Source organism: Canis aureus, chromosome 16 (genome assembly GCF_053574225.1).
Source record: "Canis aureus isolate CA01 chromosome 16, VMU_Caureus_v.1.0, whole genome shotgun sequence".
Taxonomy (NCBI): domain Eukaryota; kingdom Metazoa; phylum Chordata; class Mammalia; order Carnivora; family Canidae; genus Canis; species Canis aureus.
This window is the reverse complement of record NC_135626.1, coordinates 39,084,559-39,110,894: the sequence shown is the minus strand read 5'-3', so window position 1 is coordinate 39,110,894 and position 26,336 is coordinate 39,084,559. Positions and strand designations below refer to the sequence as shown.

General features: G+C 48.0%; 1 protein-coding gene across 2 annotated transcripts; it reads left to right on the top strand.

Annotated features, from left to right (window-relative positions):
- Positions 1-25,176, top strand: CCR7 (C-C motif chemokine receptor 7). 2 transcript variants are annotated; one of them, XM_077853148.1, is made up of 4 exons: positions 5-318; positions 10,678-10,749; positions 17,999-18,048; positions 20,941-25,176. In XM_077853148.1, the coding sequence occupies exons 2-4, from the start codon at positions 10,740-10,742 to the stop codon at positions 22,018-22,020; spliced, it is 1,140 nt and encodes a 379-aa protein (XP_077709274.1). In that variant the 5' UTR covers positions 5-318; positions 10,678-10,739; the 3' UTR covers positions 22,021-25,176. The 2 variants fall into 2 exon arrangements, with proteins under 2 accessions (XP_077709275.1, XP_077709274.1); XM_077853149.1 differs by lacking the exon at positions 10,678-10,749 and having other exon boundaries at positions 1-318.
- The last annotated feature ends 1,160 nt before the right edge of the window (positions 25,177-26,336 follow it).

Sequence of the window (26,336 nt, the reverse complement as noted above, 5' to 3'; positions counted from 1 at the left end):
AGGCCGTGGCAACAGGTGTCAGGGTGACCTGAGGCCTCATGCTAGTCTGTGCCTGTCCTTTCTTCCCTTTTCTTCCTCCTAGAGAGCTGCCTCCTTCCCCCTGCAGGCCCACAGCTCCTCACTTCATTCTGTTGCCTTATCCTTTCCTTCATGGTGGCCCAGAGCCTGCTAAAGACCTAAAAGGGGCCCTACGCCCTAAAAAGATTATAGCCTCTCTCCAGATATAATTCTTAATACTGACCAACCGACAAAAAATATACACATACGCTGGAATTAAGAGAGCTTCTTCTTTGGATTTGAAGATTACAAACTTCCAGGGTAAGTTCAAAGCAGAACCTTTCTCAACTTTGGGGTGTCCCTTGCTGGCTGGAACCCTAAATCTATACAAGTTACCCAGCACTGAGGGAGGCCCACTCTCCTTGGCTTCACATGGGAATAGATTGTTCCCAAGTAAAAAAAAACAGGGGTTGGAGATGGAGGGAGGAATAAGAGGTTCCATCCTGGACTGATCTACTTGCCCAGAATGTTATGGAAGTTGTAGGACATCTTGGGTAGAGCCAAGAAATTGGTACTTTGACCAGGGCTCTAGCTGCGGGAAAGGTGGGACTGTGTTTCTACAGGTCTGGCTCCCTCCAGGGGACTCGGGGTGTGCTTCCTTCTGTTAGATCTTTCCAGATCACACCTTCTCAAGAAGATCTCCATTCTTTCTTGCCCTGCTCAAGATTCACCCTGTTCTTTCTTATGGTAACAGGGTCATGAGTTTATGGTCAGCTAAGTTATTCCTTTTTTTTTTTTTTTACAATTTTTCCAGTTTTACTGAGATATAATAGACATCCAGTACTGTATTAAGTTCAAGGTACATAGCATAGTGACTTGATGTAATACATATTAGAAATATGAAATGATTACCACAATTTGTTAACATCTACCGTCTCATAGATACAAAAAAATTTTTTCTGGTGATAAGAACTGTTATGATTTACTCTTAGGAACTTTCAAATATACTATCCATCAGGGTCACATGCAGCGACCATGCCTCCTAGCACACTCCTGCTCAGTGTCCACTGCTCCTGCACTCTGCTCACCTTATTTTGTGATCTGATGTTTCAGTTCATGCGTAAGCTTGACAAAGATAAATGCGCTTTTATTAACGTTTTTGAGAGATTTCAGCCATGAGAGAGGGGAATGTAGACTTTTTTAAAAGATTTTATTTATTTATTTGGCAGAGAAAGAGAGCATGAGCAGAGGGAGAGGGAGAAGCAGGCTCCCCACAGGCTTGACCCCAGGACCCCAGGATCATGACGTGAGCCAAAGGGAGTTGCTTCACTAACTGAGCCACCCAGGAGCCCCAAATTCAGACTTTTTTAAAGATTTTTTTATTTTATTTATTCATGATAGACAGAGAGAGAGAGAGAGAGAGAGAGGGAGAGGTAGAAACACAGGCAGAGGGAGAAGCAGGCTCCATGCCAGGAGCCCGACGCAGGACTCGATCCTGGGACTCCAGGATCGCACCCTGGGCCAAAGGCAGGCGCCAAACCGCTGAGCCATCCAGGGATCCCCCAAATCCAGACTTTTTAATACTGTTTTCTGACATGCCTTTGGTATTTTTTAATTTCTTCTAGATTCTGGATTCAGTCAATATCATACATATATTCTGCATATCTCATTTAATATACACGATAAGACGGGTTCATCTAACCTAGGCCCCTAGAATCTTATCTTGAAGAATCAGTATTGTTCCAGTTTGTTGACAGAATTTGCATATGGGCCCCATTTCACTTGAGAAGACTGGGTGGGTCACATAAGTAAATAGTCCATCGCTCTTTACAAATTCTAGCAGCCTAGGTTCTTAATTGGAAAATGCAACCTAAGCTAATTGATTCAGAAAAAGGAGTTCATTAAAAGGATACAAGGTGGGTCCAAAAATTGGTAAGAAACAGTAAGGCCATGGTCAGGGCTTTACAGACAGAAACAGCTTAACTATGTTATTCTTTACCCTCTAGGCCACCAAGTCGTCAGTGTGTGGTTGAACTGAGTAACTAGGAAGGTTTCTTCCAGATCCTCTTCCCTGCTCCTTCTTAGAAACTTTTGTTCATGGGTAGGACTTCCCCAAAAGCAGAGCACACATTCTCAGAGACGAGGTGCGGAAAGCCTTGTCTGAGAGCCTTGTCCCCTTCCAAGCAAGGAGGGGACAACCATGGCCTGAGTCCTTCAGGTCATGCCTGGTGTCAGCCTGGCATGATGCGAAAAGCCCTTTAGCTTGGAGTCAAAGGTCAAGTCACTTCTCTTTGAGATCTCAGTTTCCTCAATCAGAAAATTGAAACCTAGCAAATAGAGAAACCATGAAGGTTACGTGGATAAGACATAAGAATGCACTTAGAAATATGGAAGCCCCATGCAAATGTGGTCACTTCTTATTTCCCACTAGTTGGCATGCTCTGTGATCTGTAGTTGACCATGGCTTATTAGATCTTTAAGTCCTAGCACTTGACCAAATACCTGGCAGAGCAGGAGCTCAGTAAGTGGATGTTGGATGAATGGATGAATAGACAAATAGACAAATAGACTAGTGGGGAACAGTCAACTCTAGGAAATGCTTTGCACACCATCTGTTGACACATCACAACGGCAAAGAGAGATTTGCTCTGAAGACACAGCAAAAGCAAAAGATGTGTGCCAAACACAACCTCCCATTGCTCAGGTAACAAAGGCCAAAAATCTGGCCCACAGGCTACATCTCCCCTGCAAGAAGGCCAGGTTAAACAGTGGGGCTCTCCCAGGGTCCTGAACTCCCAAACTGAGCAATTCTGAGAACATAAGCAGCCTGTTCAAGGTCTGCTGAGCAAAACTTCTGGCCTTGGCACTTGCTACTGACCACTCGTCACGATCCTCCTTTCTTCCCCTGGGTTACTCCTACTGCTCTTAGATGGCACTTTTCTCCCTATGTGCTCCTGTGGCATCTTGGGCTTGCCTCACCCCCACCCATTAGTTCTTACTAAATATTATGAAATATTTAATACATCAAGGTATACAGAATAATACCATGATATTCCTGGATACCTCTGTATTTGTGTCCTCTTCCCTTCTCATATTGAGTTGAATGCATACCTTTTCATGCATGTTTTTATGCTTTTAGTGCTTGTACTTTTAAATTGCCTCTTCATTTTTCCATCTTCCCCACTGCTATGGAACAAATGTTTGTGTCCCTCCAAAATCCATGTATGGAAGCCCTAACCCCTAAGATGACAACATTTTGGTGTTGGAGCCTCTAAGGAAGTAATTAAGGTTAAATAAGATCATAAGAGTGGAGCCCTGATCCAATAGGATTAATGTCCTTATAAGAAGAGAGATCAGAGGCCTGACTTTCTCTCTCTCTAACCCCTCCCCTTCCCCCTTTTGCACACTGAGAAAAGGCCATGTGAGGACATAGTGAGAAGGTAGCCATCTTGCAAGCTGAGAAAAGAGGCTGACTCTGTTGGCCCCTGATCTGCAACTCCCAGCCTCCAGAAGTGTGATAAAATAAGTTTCAATTGTTTGAGCCACCCAATGTATGGTATTTTGTCAGCCTGAGCTGACTAATACACCCAATATGCCCTGAGAGAGCTAGGTAATGCTAGGGACCATGGGTGTTCATTGCTGTATAGAGTCCAGAGCCATTCCTGACACATAAGTGCTTGTCAAACATATTTGTAAAGTGAATAAATGAAGTCACTGTAGAACCAAAATAGATGTCCTGGCGCCTATTCCCTGTGACCAAGGTGTTCTCTGCTCTGCCATAATACAGGTCCTATTCAAGCTGCTGCTGAGACCAGCGTCTGTAGTCAACTCAAGAAAGTCAATTTAAAAGGAAAAAAGGACTTCCCAAGAAAGGTGGAGAGAGTGCTTTCATCTTAGGAAAGTCACTTTATTAATCAATTAAATGCTTATTAGGCACCTGCTGATCAGGCATTCAGTGTTGAACGGCCTCCATTTCTGTGAGGCAATCAGTCTCTAAAGGACCAAAGACCTAGAATGGTCGAAAGATATTCTGGATATAAGCAAGCACACTGCTTCTCTTATGGACATATCTTTTGTACGGACACTTTGGAGTATTCATTGCACTCCAAATGGAGAACATAAACTCAAAGAACTCACCCTCATTTATAAGACTAAGCATCCTTGGCATAGCTTGAACACAATGGAGCCCAATCCCACAAAACCCTAAGTAAGCATCAGTAAGGGACTTCACTTCTGGAAGCAAAGTCCTTGCTTTGACTTTTAAGATTCTCCAGAAGGAAAAAAATCTGGAGAGTGAGCACCTGGGTAACTCAGTCAGTTAAACATCCAACTCTTGATTTCAGCTTAAGTCATGAGCTCAGGGTGGTGAGATCAAGCCCCATGTTGGGCTCTGTGCTCGGCAGGGAGTCTGCTGGAGATTCTCTCTCTCCTTCTGCCCCTCTTCCTGCTCATGTTCTCTCCTTCTCACCTCTCTCTCTCTCTCTCAAATATATCTTAAGAAAAAAAAAAAGATTCTCATAAGGAAAGAAGCAGCAGTCTCGAGAAGCTGGCTTCTGGTCTCTTGCTAGACATGCAACACATGCTCCAAAAAAGTGGGATGATACAGAACATTCCATGATAGAGGACATCAACCACGGGACCCATTATTGAACTATTATTGAACTATATCAAGCTACATTTTAAAATTGATTTTTAAAATCATAGCACTGTTTGAAGCAATGCAAAGATGACCCAGAAAAGTACACAGCACAATTTTGGTTTCAAGAAGCATAAAGTTACTCCAGAATAGAAAATAGTTCACATGCCGTTGCTGCATATGCCAATTTGGGTGTCCCCAGAGTAAACTGCAATGGAAGTTCAGAGAAGAAAGGGCGGTGGAGGTGGGCCATCCTGGGCCTCCATGGATGGGATGGGACCTGGAGCCCAGTTTAGTCAAACTGGACTCCTCCTATACTGTACCATCCATAAAGAAAGTGTTCACAGTGAATAGTCACTAATCACATGCTATCATAAAGAAGGAAAGCTCACAATTAGTGTTGAAAAATACTGGGGAATCCCCATGGTCTTGCTCAGAGACCAGAAACTGAAACCGGAGTCTTCCAGACCACAACATGCAATGTCCACATAGCCAGAGTCAAAGGGGCTGGGCAGGACAGGGATAGGAGTAAAAGTGTTTGGAATGAGCACCACCACTTAGCATCAGGCAGAGGCTGCTAAGGAGACCAGAATGAGCAGCCCCTTATCCCTCTACCCCAACAACGTGCTGCATCTGCCACAAAATTCTCCAGTCCTTCCCAGTATACTTTTGGACCTTCTATGAGGGCCTACATCAGCTAGAGAATCCTTGGGAATAATAAGAAATATCCTGAAAAGAGAGCCTGGACCTTAAGTGATCCAATCCCATGATTTTCAGTTGGGTGGCCAAGAACTAGAAAGAGAAGTTGACTTGCCCAAAGTTACAGCAGAGGCAAGGCTGGAACACAGGTCTTATGCCTCTCAGTTTTTCTTAGAAGCGTCTGGCACATGGAAAAGGGCTGCAGGAGGAAGCTTCTGGAATAATTCCAAATTGAAGTTGCCTGCTCTTCCTTACCAACACCCTGCCCAGATATAACCCCTAAGAGTCCTTTCCACCTAATTCAAGAGATTTCCTATATCCCTGAAAGCAAATGGGCTCCAAATGCCAATGATGAGAGTAGTCAAAACCTTTGGCCTGGAGGGAAGGTTCAATGAGGGCTTCTCATGCTTCCATTTGGGAGATTTGGGATAATGGGAGTGGTTAAGCAATAAGCAGGATGCCACAAGATAAGTCCTGCACTTCAGTCTCAGATGCCAAAGCATAGGTGTCTGCTAGGCAGCCCAATCTCCCCACTTTACACTTGAGAAAAATAAGGCCCAGAGAAGGGAAGCAACTTGCCCACGATCATCCAGGGGACTAAGCTCATGGCACTACACACCAACAGAATGTTCATCAATTTGGGAAGAAGAAATTCCATTCTATCTACATGTCCATCTGCCTTCCTGCGCTATGCAATCTTGGATTTCTTTCCCTTATTTTAGGTAAAGCATCATGTTATGCTTGGTCTTGGTCATAATTGTAAGGAACAGGGGTATAATCTCACCTTAATTTCTTCTGTACCTTAAACTTTTTGGGGAAAAAAACTTTTTGGGGACAGGAAGCATTTTGTATCAGTCAAGGCTGAAGCAAACAAGACTCACTCTAGGTATTCAAAACAAAGCAATTTAATAGAGGGAGCCAGGGCACCTGGGTATTTCAGTGACTATCTGCCTTTGGCTCAGGTTGTGATCTCAGGGTCCTGGGATCGAGTCCCACATTAGGCTCCCCAGAGGGAGCCTGCTTCTCCCTCTGCATATGTCTCTGCCTCTCTCTCTGTGTCTCTCATGAATAAATAAATAAAAGATTTATAAAAAATAATATAGGGAGCCAGTTATGCAGGTGATGGAAAAGCTGAGAAGTCTAACAAAGCATTGTGAAGCCACCAAGAGATTAATAACAGCAGGAAGTTGCCAGTATTCCCTGGAGCTGAAGGGACACAGGGAGAAGATAGTATTACCAGAGCTCAGAAACTAGGGCAGGAGCTGGGGCCAAGGTGGGGATACTTATCTGGTGCTGGTACCACAGAGGTAGGGGCTGGCTGATGGTCTCTAGGATCACAGACAGGTAGCTACCACTGGGGATGCTACCAGGAGCAGAGAAGGAAACATCCCTGTGATGGAAAAAGCTATACCGCCCAAACAACACCCAAAGAGGAGTTTGAAAAACTATACTGATATCAGACAAAATAGACCTTGAGACAAAAATTGATTATAGAGACAAAGAAGAACATTTTATAATGATAAAAAGGTCAATCTGCTATCATAAATAAATAAAAATTTAAAAAAAAAGGGATCCCTGGGTGGCGCAGCGGTTTGGCGCCTGCCTTTGGCCCAGGGCGCGATCCTGGAGACCCGGGATCGAATCCCACATCGGGCTTCTGGTGCATGGAGCCTGCTTCTCCCTCTGCCTATGTCTCTGCCTCTCTCTCTCTCTCTCTGTGACTATCATAAATAAATAAAAATTTAAAAAAATAAAAAATAAAAAGGTCAATCTGTCAAGAAGATGTAACAAACAAACACATAGGTACCTAAAACACAGAGCCAAAACACATGAAGAAAACATTGACAGAATTGAAGGGAGAAATACACAATTCAACAATCATGGTTGGAGACTTCAATATTCTACTTTTAATAATGGATATAACAACCATGAAGTAGATCAATAAGGCAACAGAAAACTTGAACAACACTATAAATCAACTGGGCCTGACAGCTACTATAGACTACTTCACCCAACAACAGCAGAATACATATTCTTTTCAGGTGTTCATGGAACATTCTCCAAGATAGACCTCATTTAGGATATAATATGAATCTCAATAAATTTAAAAGAATTGAGATCATATAAATTAAAATCTCTGACCACAATCAATAACAGAAGGAAAAGGGTCACCTGAGTGGCTCAGTGGTTGAGCATCTGCCTGTGGCTCAGGTGGTGATCTCAGGGTCCTAGGATCAAGCTCCGCATCAGGCTCCCTGGAGGGAGCCTGCTTCTCCCTCTACCTATGTCTCTGCCTCTGTCTCTTTCTCTAATGAAGAAATAAATAAAATCTTTTTTAAAAAAGAGGAAAATCTCCTTTAAAAATTTTAAAAATACCAGAAGGAAAATTTAAGAATCCACAGATATATGGAAATCAAACAGCACACTCCTAAACAATCAATGGACCAAAGAATTCATAAGGGAAATTAGAAAATACTTTGAGATGAATGAAAATGAAAACACAATATATCAACACCTATGGGATGCAGCTAAGTAAGTGCTTGGAAATATATAGCTATAAATGCCTATCTTAAAGGAAAAAAGAAGAAGAAAGATCTCATATAAAGAACCTAACATTTCACCTTAAGAAATCAGAAAAAGAAGACCAAACTAAACCTGAATCAAGCAGAAGAAAAGAAGTAGTAAAGACAAGAATGGAACCAAATGAAATAGAGAATAGGAAAAAGTAAATCAGTAAAACCAAAAATTAGTATGTTGAAGAGATTAACAAAATTGACAGATCTTTAACTAGACTTATCCAGATATCCAAACCACACAAAGGCATCACAAGAAAATAAAACTACAATTAGGGATCCCTGGGTGGCGCAGCGGTTTAGCGCCTGCCTTTGGCCCAGGGCGCGATCCTGGAGACCCGGGATTGAATCCCACGTCAGGGTCCTGGTGCATGGAGCCTGCTTCTCCCTCTGCCTGTGTCTCTGTCTCTCTCTCTCTCTCTCTCTGTGACTATCATAAGTAAATTTTAAAAAAATTTAAACTACAATTATCCCTTATAAATATAGATGCAAAAATATCCTCAACAAAATATTAAGACCCCAATCCAGCAACATATTAAAAAAAAAAAAATCACCATGACCCAGTGATTCATCCCAGGAATTCAAGGTTGGTTCAACATACAAAAATCAATCTACATAATACACCATATTTAATCGAACAAAAGACAAAAAAAAAAAAAAGGTAAACTCAAAAGAAACATTTAACAAATTCTAACATACTGAGAATACAAAGGAAAAGATCTAGAAATTAACTTAAAATGGATCAGAGCTAAATGTTAAAGCTGAAAGTACAAAACTCTCAGAAGAAAACAGGAATAAATTAAATCTTCTTGGACTTGAATTAGGTAATGGTTTTGTAGATAGAATGCCAAGAGCACAAGTGATGAAAGAAAATAAGTGAATTGGGCCCTAAAACTTTAAAGTTGTATGCTTCAAAGGACACCATCAAGAAGGTGAAAAGATATTTCACAGAATGAAAGAAAATATTTACAAGTCATATATTCAATAAAGGACTTGTATCTAGAATACATAAGAAATTCTTACAACTGCCAATAAAAAAAAAGTTTAAAAGTGGGCAAATGATTTAAACAGACATATCTCCAAAGAAAATACAGAGATGGTCAATAAGGACATGAAAAGCTGCTCAACATAATTAGGATAATGCAAATCAAAACCACAATGAGATACCATCTCATAACCACTAGAAAACTAGAATCAAAAAGACAATAACAGGTTTTGCAAAAGATCCTCTATATATTCAACCCTATATGAAACCTTCATATATTACATACAGGAATGTAAAATCATGAGGCCACTTTGGGAAATAGTTTGTTCTTCAAAATGTTAAACATGAGGGGCACCTGGGTGGCTCAGTTAAGCAACTCTTCACTTCAGTTCAACTCATGATCTCGAGGTCATGAGATAAAGCCTCGTGTCAGGCTCTGCGCTTAGTGTGAAATCTGCTTGAGATCTCTCCCTCTGTCTCTATCCCTCCCTCCTTTGCGCACACACACACACGCACACACACACACTCTTCCTCTGTCAAATAAATAAACAAATCCTTTTTTTTAAAATAAACAAATCCTTAAAAAAAAGGGGGGGACCCCCGAGTGGCTCAGGGTTGAGCATCTGCTTTTGACCTGGGGTCTGATTTGGGGTCTAGGGATTGAGTCCCGTGTCAGGCTCCCTGCAAGGAGCCTGCTTCTCCCTCTGCCTCTGCCTTTCTTTGTGTCTCTCATGAATAAATAAATAAAATCTTTTAAAAACAAACAAACCGTTAAACATGGAATTGCCATATGACCCAGCAATTCCACTCCTAGGTATGTACCCAAGAGAAAATATAAACATTTGTCCACACAAAAACTTGTACATGAATGTTCATAGCATTATTTATAAAAGCCAAAAAGTCAAAACAATCCAAATGTTGAACTGGTAATGGATAAACAAAATGTGGTATATCCATATGATGGAATATTACTGAGCCATAAAAAAGCAAGGAGGATATGAGACATGGATGAACCTTTAAAATACTATGCTAAGTGCAAGAAGCCAGGCATAAAGGCCACATATTATATAAATCTATTTATGTGAAGTGTTTACAAGAGTCAAATCTACAGAGATAGAAAGATTGGTGGCTACTGGAGGCTGGGGGCAAGGTTAGGGTTGGAGGGGAGATAGGGCATCATTGTTGATGAATAGAGGCAAGTAATAAAACAAATGTTCTAAAATTGATGGTGACAATGGTCGCACAACTCTGTGACTATACAGAACTAGTGATTGGTACACTTTAAAAGGGTGAATTTTAAATTTATATGTGAGCTATATCTCAATAAGGCTGCCAGAAACATTCCGACATACCTTCGTCTGCAGTATCTCCCATTGGCCAAACATACCCAAGAGGCTGGAAGGCAGAATAGTTTGAGAAATGTAGTTTTCTGTGACATTGAGCAGGACCAAGGAGGGATGGGGATAATCCCTCACTCACCTCTGAGTCCCTGGCCCGTTGTATTCAGGCTATAGACATGCATCAAACCAATAACTGGCCCTTATTCTCTCACCTCGGGCTGGGATCCTTGTCTGCTGGGCTACACAGGGGGCTTTTTGAATATAAATAACCTGATGATTCATGATCCTATGACCAGTGAGTGGGCTGTCACTGTCACCTTCTCATCTTGGTTCTAGAAAGCACTGTAGGCACCCTGGTTTTAAGTTCGGATTGGAGGGAAGAGATGGGGTAGGAGGGGCAGAGAAAAGGGTGGCTCCTCTCACAACTTAAAAGCACTTCCTCCCCAGACAGTGGGAGCTCAAGACTCGGCACAGCCTTCCTGTGTGGTTTCAGCTGCCCAAAGAGTGTCATGGACCTGGGTGAGTGAACCTCCCTATGCGAGAAAGAGCAGTTCTAGGTCATTCTGACATCCAACTGGACTTTGAGGTGGAAGAGGGGGATGGAAGGCATGGGGGAGCTTCCTAGAGAAATTGGGTTCTGCCTTGGTGGGAATCTGTCTGCTTCCAGAGAATGCCACTCTGTTCTCCCAGACACAATGGATGCACCTTTCAGACCTGGGGAAAAGGGTAACCACTGGTACCAGGAAAGAATGGGAGGAGAGTGGCGAGGTTGTGTCTTTCTAGAATAGTAGGGACTGGAGAAGGTTGCAGGGCTGGGGTTGGTGGTGATATGGAGGGTATCTGTTTTCCTTTTTTTTTTTTTTAAGATTTTATTTATTTATTCTTGAGAGACACACAGAGAGAGGCAGAGACATAGGCAGAGGGAGAAACAGGCTCCCAGTGGGGAACCCGATGCCGGACTCAATCCCAGGACTCCGGGATCATGACCTGAGCTGAAGGCAGATGCTCAATCACTGAGCCACCCAGGTGGCCCAAGAGGGTGCCTGTTTTCATCTCAGGTTGGGGTGACGGGTGAGGCTCCCTGGGACCTGTTTCATCAGGGACAAAGTCCTCAGAGGGTTCCAAACCCTCCATTCCTCTTCCTTCCTCTGCTTTCTACCTTTCTCACCTGCTAAGCAGGGATCAGAAGTTCTGTTCCCTTAGGAGCAAATGAAAGGTGACACTTTGTGCCAGCAGGACTAGGTAAGCAGGCCATACATCCCCCTGGCTTTGCTGACGCCTCTCACCAGTTAAAGGGTAGGTGGGCAACAGGAAACAGGACAGCAGTAGGGCATTCACCTCAGAGAAGTCACAGCCCAAGCCTCCAGCATGGTCCCTGCCTCACTTCTTTAGTTTTTCTGCCCTGGCAGATGGCTCTTCCCTTTAAAAAGCCCATCCTCAGTTCTAACCCTTTTAACAAGAGGGATTACAAAAGAAGTTCTGAGAAGGTTCTGAGGTGTACGTCCACCTCTGGACACCCCATTTATAAATCTCAGCTGTGAAATCAGACCCGACTGAGGCTACAAAGGGCCAAGTTCCTGGATGGTTCGTTCTCACCAGCAAGCAAAGCACCACGGCGGCCTCAAAGCCGCAAGAGGTTGGCTTTAAAAAGTGAAGGTTCACTGGTGCGCCCTGTGCTGTCCTCATACTCCTCCCACCACACCACAGCCTCTTGCCTTGATTCTGTCTACCCTCGACCTACCCAGAACTCGGGGTGGGCCCAGCGATCACCTGGAAAGGGGTTAAGGTAGCCACCCAACCTGGGAGGTGGAGACTGATCCTTGCATCTCCATCTCAGATGCTTGGGGGAGGAGGGGGTGGGGTGAGCAGAAAGTTTGTGGAGTGAATGAATGAATGAATAAATGGCATCAAGAACTCAGAGTTGATTTTAGTTTTTAAAAATCGCTCCCAACTGCCTGTCTTCCCAGCGGCCCACTCCCTAATCTCACTCCCCAGACCCCCATCCCACTTAACCACAATCACAGAATGCAGACATCACCCACTGAGGACTGGTTCCTGACCCTCTGTGAGATCTCCATGAAGGAAACCAAGCAGTGTCCCAGTGGTATGCTGGGAAATGTTGGAAAACCTGCTCTCCTAGAAAAGGAGGAAGAGCCCCAATTGCTAGTTCTTGCCAATTTCTATAGTGTAAATTCTTCCCTGCCGTCCTCCCCATACCCCCTCCCCCGGTTGATTTTAAGCTCAGACTATTTCAAGGCATGAAATGACTGAACACGGAGTCAGGGAGGGATGTACACACCAACTGGCTCATGGGCTTCTGAAAACCAGCTCCAGTCTACCCTTGAGGGTCTACCCCCAGACCTGAGTTTGGGGTGCTAGCCTCACAGGCTTTGATGCGGGGAGGGAGGATAACCTCTGGTTTAGGAGAAAGGGATGTTGTCGCCTGCCTCACTCAACCCGAGAGAGAACCCCAACGGCTAAGTCTAAACTACTGGTAGGAAGGGAAGCCACTGAGAGACGCTTTGCTCAGAACGGACTCTGGGCCGTTGGGAGGGCAGGTGGGTCATGAACGATCTGTTTTTCTCTCTTTGTCTGCCCAGCAGGGAGCAAGAGGTGGATGAGGAGGCAGAGTTTCTGTTACACAAAATGAAAACACCAAAGCGGGGCTGAGTTGGTCTCTTTCATGATTTGAATGAGCAGCCCGGAGGCGCCCTCCCCACCTTTGAGAGAGGAGCCTTAAGACCTCAGAATTCTCCAAAATAGAGAAAAGAAAAAGATGAGCCTGTGAGAGACTTACTCTCTCCTAACTTGGCCTGAAATGGTGGCAGAGGGAAGTTAAAGGAACACAGGGCCAAAGCCCCCTGGCCTGGGAGCATGGCTGGGGACGAGAGGAGTCCTGCAGCCTCAGGGAGCTGCTGGGAAAATCTCTGCTCTGAGGTACCTTCTTCCGGTCAACTATCGTTGAGTGGGAAGTTTGGGCATGACCAGTCTTGCAAGAGGAGAGATGCACATGTCAAAAAGCCATTGGATAGAGGGAGATTCAGTGCTGATGGGCTGAGGGGGAGCCACGTGGGAAGCTCAAAGTAAAGTAGTGAACATGGGTCAGAGAGGCATTGAAGTTGGGTTTTCAAAGGCGTATAAAAGTTACCCAACCAGACAAGGACGAACGAGGGATGCAGGATGCAGCAGGGATCACAGACTTGATTTCCATCAGAGGCCAACCAGACAAACGAGGGAAGGGGCGTGAGGTGTAGTAAGTGGAGGGGAGCAGAGCAAGCCAGAGGGTGCAAGCCACACCTAAAGTCATTCAAATCCAATGTTTTGAAAATCCAAGGTAGCTGGGGAGCCTGGGTGGCTCAGTGGTTGAGCACCTGCCCTCGGCTCAGGTCGTGATCCCAGGGTACTGGGATCGAGTCCCCAATCGGGCTCCCCGCATAGAGCCTACTTCTCCCTCTGCCAATGTCTCTGCCTCTCTCTGTGTCTCTCATGAATAGATATATAAAATCTTTAAAAGGAAGAAAAGAAAGAAAGAAAGAAAGAAAGAAAGAAAGAAAGAAAGAAAGAAAGAAAGAAAGAAAGAAAGAAAAGATCCAAGGTAGTCAAGCAGAATAGCCTGGGGACTCAGCCTATGGCCTCCCAGCCAGCCAGCTCTGATCAAAGCTAACAGAAGCAAGGAAGAAGCAAGTTGAGGGGGGTTTGACAATGTGGCCAGGCCAAGGAGAAAGGTAAGAAGGAAGGCTAGAGGGACAGGCAGGACCAGCCTTTAAGATGATGTGTGGTATTGCTGAGGGGTGTGTGCTTCATCCTGAAAGTGATGGGGAGCCAGCAAAGCTTTTTCTTTTTCAGTCAGGTGAGTTAAAGGACACGAGTTGCCTTTCAGAAGGAGCTCTGTGGCAGCAATGGCTGATGTCAGGGCAGAGGTGGGGCCGGCTCTGGGATATTAGGGGTTAGAAGCAACAGAGTTGGATGACCCCCCAGATGTGGGAAAATGAGGATTCCCCATCACACTCACTCCTCGGAGGCCCCTCTACACTGAGGACTCCTCAGAGACGTAATGTGACAGTAGTGAGAGTTCCAGTCAAATCTCAGATTCATCTCTTAGCAGCTGTGTGACCCCAGGCAAGTGCCTTAATCCCTCTGGGCCTCTATTTTCTGGAACATAGCATGAGAATCACAAGGCATCGCTCACAGGACGTTATGAGGGAGAGATACACAAAGATCACGAGGCAGCACAAAAGGCAGGTTAGGAGTATGGTTTCTGGAGACCAAAGGATTTAAAGCCCAGCTCCACTACTGGCCAACTGTGAGACTCTGGGAGACTTGCTAATCTCACTAGGCTTCAGTTTTCTCAGTACTTAGATGGAGATTACAGTCATGCCTACCTCAGGGCTTTTGTGATGATGAAATGATCATACATGGGACAGTTTGGTGCAAAGTGAGGGAGAGCTCACTGGATTTGCATTATATCACTGGGTAAGGGAGTTGATATCATAGTGACTACAAGGCTCAACCAGCTGTCCTCCATCTCTGCCTATTATCTGAAAGGGGAGTCCCCCAGGCTTCTCACCTCCAAATCTCCTACAGCTTCCCTGCTTCTTCCCCACTTTCCATTACACTCACCCACCCACCCACCCATCCACACACACAAAAAAAAAGTTGTGACAGGTGAGGAATTCCAGAAAGAAAAAGTCTGGGGTGGCTTTGGGGGCCAGCTAATGTAATGGGCAGCCATGATCCCCTAGAGGCACTGGAAAATGTGGGGATGAATGTTTGAAATTTGGGAGAGCAAATCCACCTGGCAATCCCCTCCTCCCAGATGAGAAGGCAGCTTCCCTTGCTGAGAGCTCAAATTGGAGTTCTAGGGAATTTTTTTTTTGTTATGATTATTACTCGAAACTCAAGAACTCAGAAAATACCCAACATATAAGTCATCTACTTCTCAACCCCAAGATTCCCAACTACAGTGGCCTTACCCAAGCTGCTGCCCAAGACCCGTCACTTTATGACTTTGCAACAGACAGGAATGATCTGACTCATGGCTGCTGACCAGGCTCCTGCCACACACCAGAGTTCCCCTAAACTCCCATTTGGTTACCTTTCTTGAAAACGCCCTATTTTGGACTACAAATCCTAATTCATCCTCCACTTCCAACACACCTGGAATAAGAAGTCATCTACACACACACACACACACACACAGCACAGGTTGCACCTCCTTTCCCCTCCCCTCCACCAGTGGCAAAGAAATGGGACAGGGCCCAAGAGAAGAGGTTGATAGAGTGAAACAGAAACAGTTCTTACTCCTTGTATCTTACCCGTTGTGACTTATCAAAACTTTGAGGTTTCTCAGTTCTCACTGACAGTCAAAGTAGGCTTTCTCTAGAGTAACGAAAGACTTGTACATGTTTAAAGAGCACTTCACACCAGGATGAATCAGTGGAGGATGAGTGGTGTGTTGAACTCTAACATAGTTAAGGTAGAGATGTGGGACTAAGCAGGGTCTCCCTGGGGTAATTCAGCAAGGAAGGAGGATGGGAGAAGGAAGCTAGAATGTTGCACAACCATTTATTCTAGGACTGCAGATACTCAGGGCCAATAGGACAGTGGGTACCTGTCCTCAGAAAGAGAAGACACAACTAAGAAGGCAGGTGCAAGAGGCAGTGAGGGGCTTGACTGTCATACTGAGCTTCGGGGGCTTCCTCCTTAGGGCTGCAGAGAGAAGTCCTCAGGATTTAGGAGGAGGACTGGTGAGGGTTGGCATCAGAGCTCTGCCTTAGAAAGACGTATCTAGCAGTAGTGTGCAGTATAACTTGATTGCAGTGAAAGAAATGCCTTTTTATTTATGTGGCTTGAAGCCCTTCCTCCTTTGCCCAGGAACCCCTAAGCCCAGAATTCCCCACCTTAGGGGCTCCACCTGGAGCATACTGTGAATTGGGTGTCATGCAGAGAGACTTCCAGCAGGTGGTGCTGTGGCCAAGGACAGAATCACTGGCCACGCTGCTGTTTCCACTGGGGAAGCAGAACACCCTGCTTGCTGAAAGAGGGCTCCCAGCTTCCAGAAGGTGCTTGAAACAGAGTTCCAAACATTACTCTGTCCCTGTTAAGACTGAAGGTGCGACCAGCCTGCAAACTCTACCTTGGCATTCATTTGTGGCATCCCCCGGTTACTGACATGTGGGCCAGGCCCTGGCTGGGAGCTTGAGGGTTAGGTTATACAAAGGTAAGAAAGCACAACTCCTGCCCTCTGGGTACTCCCAAATAGTTAGGTGAGATAAGACTCCTACATAAATTATCTTGTGCACAGTCTTCCCTGCTCAGTCCTCAGAGGAGATAAATTCCCACTCCAGCCCTCAGCTCAGCCTCAAAGGAGAACTGTGAGCAGCCAGGTGCCCGTCCTCTGTCCACAGCACACCAGGCCTCTGCAAACCCAGAGTCTCAACCTGTTGCCTGCTGCTCAGACTCAAGAGAGCCTCCTGACTTCCAGAATGTAGGCCGGGCTGGGTCCCTTTCCGTAGCGGAGTATCTTCCCACATCTCACAAGGCCCTAGATTAGAAACAAGTTGAAGAAAAGGGGATCCCTGGGTGGCTCAGCAGTTTAGCGCCTGCCTTCCACGCAGAGCAGGATCCTGGAGTCCCGGAGTCCAGGGATTGAGTCCCGTATAGGGCTCCCTGTAGGGAGCCTGCTTCTCCCTCTGCCTGTGTCTCTGCCTCTCCATCTCTCTCTCTGTCTCTCACTCTCTGTCTCTCATGAATAAATAAATAAAATCTTAAAAAAAAAAAAAGTTAAAGAACAAACATACATACACACTTCAGTGAAGCAAAAAGGGTAGTTACCTCAGAGAACAGTCTCTATTGTATCACACTGTCATAGGACAGCATCCCCTCAGGCCACCCTGATGCTCTCTCTCCTGGAAGAAGGGGAAGCAGGCATTCATTCACTTATTCATTCATTCATTCATTCATCAAGACATAATTCCTGGGTGCCTTTTTTATTCTGGGCCTGCATTGGATAAAAGGGAAGAGGTCCCTGCTCCACAGGCAGGCTGAGGATTAGACCAAGTAAACCACCAGGTGGCCTTAATGAATGTCAGTTGAATGAGGGGTTATGGGGAGCAGATGGGTCCCCAAAGCACTTTCCCATCCTTGAGATGCCAGGAAATAACCACACTCCTCCACCTAGTCCTGTGACATCAGCCTATTTCCTTAGCTGGCCTCCCCTAGAAGACATTCAGGGCAGCAGATGGGGCTGGATGCAGGAAAAATGTTCCTCGATGGCTCCTGGCACAGGAGCAGTGCAGGACACACACATGCACACACACACGCACCCATGCACGCAGGCACACCCTTACCACCACCACCTCAGGGCCTTGCTTCCCACATAACCCAAAGTGGGAGGGGCCCCTCAGACTCAGGAGTCAGGGTCATTTGAAAACTCAGCCTTGAGGAGTGGTGTGGACCAGGGTGGACTTTCTAACTCCAGAGACGCCCTGAAGAGCCAAGAAGGGGGTGGGGAGCGGGGGCTGCCCTGCATTCCAATCCCACTCCTTTGTGGGACCTCAGAGTGGAGGAAGAGGAGGTGAGGGCGGCAAGACTGGGCAGCCAGCCAGGCGCTTCAAGGCACAATCTGGTTCTGATGCCCCAGGCAAGCGTGGTGCCTGGGGCTTGTGATGAAAGTTCCCAACAGTGTTCCTACCCCTCCCTAAGGCTTTCTTTCATAACAAAGAGCTGTCCCCTCCAAGCATTAACTTTCTCCCCTTGTCTCCTGCAGGGAAACCAATGAAAAGCCTGCTGGTGGTGGCTCTCCTTGTCATTTTCCAGGTGAGATCTGTGGCCAAGAAAATCTCTGTTCCCTTCTCCACACACTCCCCCTCCCACCCTCCCCAAGCCCACCCCTCCCCAGCTCCAGGGTCCTGAGGAGGAGGTGGGCACTTGCTGGAAGAAAATAGATCCAGACACAAACACTCTCCACTCCTTAAGCTGATGGCTGCCCATCTCCATCTGCTGAGTGACCCTACAAAGCCATACATGGTCTCTGAATGTCCTCACCTCCATTTAAATGAAAACACAGAGGAAAGTAAGATACCACCACACTTCCACTATCCCCATCCAGGATACAGAAATGCGGGCCCCATCTGAGTTTATGGAGAGAAACTGCACAAAGCAAAGGCTGTGAGGTCACTGGAGTCTGTGCAGACATGTGCACAGCCATGCGTGCAAAACTTCATACATGAGCTGAGGGAAGAAACTTTCCTCTGGTGGATGGGTTACTATCCTATCATCCCAAAGCCGTCTCCCTCCTCCAGTGTCCAGCCAAAGCCTCCCCTGGAAGCTCCAGTCCTTTCTGTGAAATAAAGAGGCCCATTTGAGCCCCATTTAGTGGGGAAGGAAGGAAGGATGGGGCCCCAGACCTGGGGGTGGGGGTAGTGCACATACTTTATAAGGGCCCAAACTCTGCAGGAGCAAAGTCCCCCAATTTACAATGTTCTGCTTCTCAATCCCAGGAATGGAGACAGGAAATCTGGCCCCACCAAGTGCCAGAGTTAGAAGAAACTGTAACTCATAGTCTCCTCTCTGCCATTTGTTGGGGGTGGGAGCTCTCTTGGAGGGGGAGGGGGAGGCCAAGGCCAGAGCTGGAGGCAGTCCTTCAGAATTTGGCTCTTCCCCAAGTCTGGAGGCCAGAGGGGCAGCTTTCCAGGAGCTCTGGCCAGAGGCAGGCCCCAAGCTGGGCACTGTTCCCAAAACCCCATCCCAGAGGCCCCCTGGAGCTTGGGCTACAGCCTACAGCCTGGCCCCCTTCCCCATCACCACTCCCTCCCCTCTTTCTTCCCATTTCCAGGACCTGGGAGGGGCTGTATTGCTAGAAGTGGAGGCTGGAAGGTTGGGGAGGTGATGAGGGACAGCTGGGGCTCATTCTTCTCTTTACTTGGGGGGATGGGGTAGCTCAGATGGGGCAGGATGTGGTGCAGCTGTGGGCTGCAGAGGCATCAAGGAGTCCGGAAGTAGTAAAGGGTGGAAAAAGAAGGCAGGACAGGGTGGTACGGAGCACACTTCACAGAGACTGGGTGTACCCCTTTATGTCCAGGGACCCCGGACTTAAAACTGTGAGACTGACCATGGGTGCCAAGAACAGCCAGTGTCTTCAGGACTCCCAGGCTGCGGTCATTCCCAGATGAGGGAAAGAGGGTTACCGCTGACTTTTCTCAAGATAGCAGTGCCCAAAGAAAAGGCTTCTGGATATCATTTTGTCCTCATTCTGTGACTGATAAATTCAGCATTTGGAAGTGGTAAAGACAGAGACAGGATGTGAGGAAGAGACTGGGTTCCACTCTGGCTGTGTGACCTTGAGTGAGGTTCTCCAAAAACCTCCTGTCTTCATCTCTGATGTCCCTCCAGCTCCCCAGTCTTGCATGCAAACCCATCAGGTTGAGCTGCCCAGAGCCCAATTCCCAGAGGAGGGCTCGTGAGCCGTCTTGCAGCCCAGCTGCCAGCCTGCACAGGCTCAGCCTCCACGGTGCACAGAGGCACAAGGGCCTGTGCCCTCCTTCATTGATAAAATCACAGCAGGCTGCCTGAACCTTCACCTTGCCCTGCAGATGGGCTAAAAAAAGCCCTGAGCAGCTGAGCCCGGCTGATTGGGATCTGCCGGAAGAGACTGCGAGGAAGAAAGAGACAGAGAGGTAGGGGAAGAGGGTGGGAGCAGCGCAGCGGGAGAGTGGGAGACAGAGCCACACGCTCTTCCTGGGGTGCAGGGAGGACTCCATCACTGCTGAGGAGGCAGTGGCCCAGCGGTGCCTTATCCCCTCCTGTCACAGCTGTGCAGTTCTGTGAGCTTGGGCCCACATTGCCTGAGCCCCTGCTGTGTGCGGGGCATAGTGCCTCGGGCCCCAGGGATCTGTAGAATTCTGCAAGTCACTCACCACCCAATGTCACAGCAGCTCACCCCAAACCAGGGTTTCCAGGCTTCTTAACAGAGCATGTGCCTTCCTCTCTACTGGCTCCAGGCCCTCCTCAACCTTAACTCCGATGTGGATTTTCCCTCAAAAGCTAAAGTATTTTGTAGGCTCCCTGGAAAACTCTTTCTAGCTGATTCTAAAGGAGGCTCAAGATGAATGACACACATTCCTACTCTCCTGGAGTTTCCAGGTGCCAGAACCGAGGTTCCACACCTCACCACAGCCATGGGAGGGAGACAGTAGTCATCTCCATTTCACAGATGAGGCCACTTGAGGCTCAGAGACGAAGTCTGTTTATCTGACCCGAGGCTCATGTGACCCCAAAGCACAGACGCTTTCCAGTCCACCATCGGGGCACGTCATGTCAAGCCTCTCTGAGTTGGCAAGAACAGACCTTGGCTACTTACGAGAAGTGCAGAATCTCAGGTCCCAGCCTATTAAATCAGGACATGCACTTTGACAAGATCTCCAGGTAATTCATGTGAAAATTTGGGAAGCACTGGTTTCAAACCAAAGAACCACCTGGAGAGTTTAGAAAAATAGATTCCAGGGCCCCACCCATACCCCCAAGATTCTGATTCTGCAGGTCTCAGGTGGGGTCTGAGAATTTGCAGGTGATGGTAAGATGCCTGTGATAGGTACCACATTTGAAACCAGTGCTCTGGACAATCCCAGGGAAGCAAGATGAGCTGAGCTGAGCTGAGCTAGATCCCACTTAGCTAAGCTGGATCCTGTCGCCCTGTCCCCTCCCCCGCAGGTGTGCTTGTGCCAAGATGAGGTCACGGATGACTACATTGGAGAAAATACCACGGTGGACTATACACTGTATGAGTCTGTATGCTTCAAGAAAGACGTGCGGAACTTCAAAGCCTGGTTCCTGCCAATCATGTACTCCATCATTTGCTTCATGGGCCTGCTGGGCAACGGGCTGGTCGTGCTGACCTACATCTATTTCAAGAGGCTCAAGACCATGACAGATACGTACCTGCTCAACCTGGCCATGGCGGACATCCTCTTCCTCCTGACCCTTCCCTTCTGGGCATACAGCGCGGCCAAGTCCTGGACGTTCGGCGTCCACGTTTGCAAGATCATCTTTGGCATCTACAAGATAAGCTTCTTCAGCGGCATGCTGCTGCTTCTTTGCATCAGCATCGACCGCTACGTGGCCATCGTCCAGGCCGTCTCGGCCCACCGCCACCGTGCCCGCGTCCTTTTCATCAGCAAGCTCTCCTGTGTGGGCATCTGGATGCTGGCCATGGTGCTCTCCACCCCGGAGCTGCTGTACAGCGGCCTCCAGAAGAGCAGCAGTGAGCAAGCACTGCGGTGCTCCCTCAACACCAATCAGGTGGAAGCCTTGATCACCATCCAGGTGGCGCAGATGGTGGTGGGCTTCCTGATCCCCCTGGGGGCCATGAGCTTCTGCTACCTTGTCATCATCCGCACCCTGCTCCAGGCACGCAACTTTGAGCGCAACAAGGCCATCAAGGTCATCATTGCCGTGGTCGTGGTCTTCATAGCCTTCCAGCTGCCCTACAACGGGGTGATCCTGGCCCAGACAGTGGCCAACTTCAACATCACTGGCAGCGGTAGCTGCGAGCTCAGCAAGCAGCTCAACATCGCTTATGACATCACCTACAGCCTGGCGTGCGTCCGCTGCTGCGTCAACCCTTTCTTATACGCCTTCATTGGTGTCAAGTTCAGAAGCGACCTCTTCAAGCTCTTCAAGGACCTCGGCTGCCTGAGCCAGGAGCAGCTCCGGCAGTGGTCTTCCTGCCGCCACACCCGGCGCTCCTCCATGAGCGTGGAGGCCGAGACCACCACCACCTTCTCCCCGTAGGAGGCTCCTCCGCCGGGACTAGTGGGACCTCTCCCAGGGCCCCTGGGCCGGATCCAGGCAGCCCATGACTCGGGCACCAAGAGCTGCAGAGGGAAGAAAGGCCGTCCCGGCTGTGAAGTTTTTAATCTCGTGGGGAAAGCTGGTGCCGCGGCCCAGGCTTCACCCCGGTCCCTAGCTACCTCCACCCGGGTTGCAAAGCATTGTGACCGATGAGCTATACCAAATCCTGCAACACTCTGAAACCACGTGTCTGTTGTCCCCCAGACCAAAAACCAAAAGTGGAAGTCAGGAGACAGTCCACGCTTAGAGTGAAGGGGAGAGAGCTGGTAACGGGTAGACTGATGGAGGGGGCCTGGAGCTTCTGAATGAAGCTCCTTCTAACCTAGAAAGACATCCTCCCTGAGATTCAAGGGCTGGAGCAAGGTCTTCCAGAAAACAGGGCTTTGTTTCGGAGACCAGAGATGCTGGGGAGACTTCCCAACTTGGCTTGGCAGGGGAGAGGGATGCCAATGGGTCAAACTCTCTGAATTCCTCCCTCCATCTCTTTTTCCACTGTCATCTGAGCCAGCAAGAAATGGCAGCCTCCAGGCCTCCCTGAAAGCACACCAGCCCCTCGCCTGCCACCTCTCATCAGGCTGCTGCCCTCCGAGGCCCTCCTCAGGGAGGGGTGGTGTTTCCTGCGGGCCCGGCCAGCCGCCTCTGCCTGGCCAAAGCCACACTCCCAGCCAGGACTCTGGGGCGAGGATGACGTGTGGCCAGCCCTTCTCAGCTCTCAACTCTGCTCGGATGGAGGAGAGGGCAGGGAGGAAGGTTAGGGGCCAGGGGGTGGTGACAGCCCTGGCTGCCTAAGACCAATGAGCTGCTTTTTGTTCTTAGTCGTGAGGATAAAAAAAAAAAACTCTCATCCTGTCCTGCTTTCAGTTCATTAAGACAGCACAGCTTACTCACACACAAATACAAGTTTTCCCTTGAGGGAGCAACAGCTTTAAAAGAAAGGGGGAAATTTTTTGGTAAACGGCCAATGGGTGCGTTCTTGTTTTGCAAACCCCAACTTCCCACCTGACCGCCCCCACTTCTCTCCTTTCCCTGCTCTTCATTTCTCAGAGGTGATCAGAGCTGTGAGGTCTTTCAAGCTGTGTTCTCCAAGCCTGTCCAACAACACAGGCCCAAGAGGCTCGAAAGAGGCAGCGGGAGGGGAAGCCCAGGGTGCCCATCTTGCAAATGCCCTTCCAGAATTTGTGGGAGAGGCCCCAAGCCTGTGCCAGCAGCAGTGACCCAGAGACATGGGTCTGAGCTGAGCTTTGGAAAGAACCAAGTTTTCCCCATAACCTCGATGGCTAGGAGCTCTCCCTGACCTTTAGCAACATACACTCACTGGTCTACTCGTCTGTCCCTGCTCGGTCTGAAACCAGAGCCCCTGATGCTTTGTCATTTCCTTCAAGTTCCCTGGTTGTTTAGAGGGAAGGCCTCCCCCGGGCACGCAGACCACAGCGTGCTGGATGAAGGAGGCTTGAGATGGCACCCATGTGATAGGCTGCACCTTTTGCTGGAAGCTTGAAAGCCAGGGTCATCCACGACCCACCCTCCTGATCCCTATTGCAGCAGCAGCCCATGTACCCATGGTGGAGGAGTGGGGATCAAGGGACAGCCACTACCCCCTGCCTATATCCATGTCCTATCAGGGTGCTCTGATGCCCCCAAGCTAGAGAGGAGGTTAGCCCAGGCTGTGATGCATGAGGAGCTGTCTGAAGGGCCCAGCACAGCAAGAGCTGGGGGCCTGGCAGGGGGAGGTGGGTGGGGACACTCATGCAAAGGTGATTCCATCAATTTTCCAAAGTGAAGAGAGCTTGCCTGGTGATGAAGCCCATTCTCTAATTTCACAATAAGCACATGACACTGCCCTCCTCCACAGGATGCACTGGGCATTATTTGTTAGCCAAGACACCCCGGGGGAAGCGAAGCCAGCACAGGCGCAGCCAGCGTGGAGCAGTGCCTGTTGCAATAGCATCGAATGTTAAAAGGTGCAGTGGTGATTGTGTGTGCACATATGTGGGGTGAGAGGGGTCCCCGAGAGGAGCACAGAAGCACTGGGCCCACTGGTGTACACATCCTAATGCGGTACAGGCAGGAAGCCGATCCTCAGCTCCTGAATGGAGGAATTCAAAGGAATGCTCATGAACAGGAAGCCAGGCCAACCGCACAAACACGCCATCTCGGCTTCAAATACATTTTTCTAAAGTAATTGGACATCTCTGAATATTTACAAAGACAGCAAAACCCCAGCAATGTTAATTCCCCAAACTGCTCTATCTCGGCTCCTTGCTGGCCTGGCCACTGCTCCCTTGCCCAGTGCTCTCATGTGTCTCCCCTGAACTTAGGGAGGACCCCTAGGAGGAAGGAACAGACTCACTGGGGAGCCCCCTCACCCAGGGCTTCTCTCTCTCTCTCTGTCTCATCTGTTTCATACAACTGCCCCATCTTCCTGGGCTCATGGCCCCAAAGCTCCTCCTCCCCTCTTGCAGCTCCCCCTGTTTCCCATCCCCAGCCTCCCTGGATGCAACCCCAAGACAAGTCTGTCCTTCCAGCCAGAAGCACTGAACCTCAAGAATCGTGGATTCACAGAGCTGCAAGGGACCTCAAAGATTAGCTGGTCCAACCCAATCATTCTCTAGATGGGGAAACTGAGGCCCAGAAGAAGGAACTGACTTGCTTGAAGAGATATTGCAATATAAGGATACTGAATAAACTTGCCTTGGGGGGCCTAAGGATCTGGCAGGATGGATGAGAGGTGGATGAGGGAGAGCAGATGCTCGGAAGCCTGGCTGACTGTGAACCTCATCTCTATTGCTTCCCAGCTGTGTGACCTTCAGCTGTTGCTCAACTGCTCTGAGTCTCAGATTTCTCAACTGCAAAATGGAGAGGATTTGGCAAACGTCTAGCCCGGTGCCTGGAATATTGAATGTGGTGATGAGGAGCACGGGCTCTGCGGCCAGACTGCCTGGTTTGAATTTCAGCTGCGCTACTTGGGCTCCTTACTTAGTCTCTCTGTGTTTCAGTTTCCTAATCTGTGTGATGGGGAAAATCATAGCACCTACCTCCTAGGACTGTTGTGAGGAGCAAATAAATACATATATGTAAAATGCTTAGAAATCCTTATGGAAGTGTTGTGTTGTGGATAATCATTAAGAAATGTTTAATACATGATAGCTAAAAAAAAAAAAAAAAAAGTTGCTAACCACAAGGAAACCAAATTCAATTACCTAGCCCCATTTCCATCCCCCTACAACTTATAAATCAAGTTGAAGGACAGCTGGAAGATTAGTCAGGTCACATTCCACCAGTTGTACAGGTAAGTCAACTGAGGCTCAGAGAGGTAAATTACTCACCTGAGGTCTCTTAGGAGTTCTTGGCCATGATAGAACTTGAACCCAGGTTCCCGAGCTCCATTCAGAGCTCTTCCTAGAGACCTCCTGCACTCTTCTGTATTCCCCTACACGCCCACCCTGGCATATGCTACCCCCATCCCAGACCATCTAGCTCTGCTATGGCAAGCACCATCCCTCCTGTCCTGTGACCAGGTCCTTAAGGAGCATCTCCCCTTGCCCCCATAAATAGTCCCTGTTCTTGCTATTGAGTCCAGGAAAATGAGATACAAAGAAAAGAAATATGGTGGGGTGTCCGGGTGGCTCAGTTGGTTAAGCATCTGCCTTTGGCTCAGGTTGAGCCCCGGGTCCTGGGATCAAGCCCCTCATTAGACTCTCTGCTCAGGGGAGAGTCTGCTCCCTTTCCCTCTGCTATTCCCCTAACTCATGCTTTCTCTCTCTCTCTCTCTCAAATAAAATATTTTTTAAAAAATAAAAGAAATATGGCAGTAGGCCCAAAGGAATTCAGGCAACTGATCTTTTTAAGAAAGAATTCTCTGAGAGTTAGTTTTATTTCTGTTATTGAAGGTAAATAGTTGGAGGGGGAAGAAACAGTCCTACAGGAGCAGGGGTGGGAGTTGAGGCAAATGAGATGGGGAGCCAAGGGGGGCAATTCTGAGTAGGGAGTAGAAGTAGGGGTAGGTGGGGCAGGGATGCATTCTAGGGACTACCCAGCTAGGGGCCGGACCTGGAGAGTATTGTCAGTGGGTGGAAAGGACTCCCCACATACACAACTTTCCTGGGCCTCCCAATCACAGGTGGGGAAAGGGGGCTATATTAGTCTTAGAGACAGGTGGACTTGTGGCCTTCTTTGCCAGGAGGGGGTTGGAAATGTCCCAGTTTCCCTGGTCTGAACCCCTAGAAAAACTGCAGGGAGTAAAAGAGGGGGTGCTT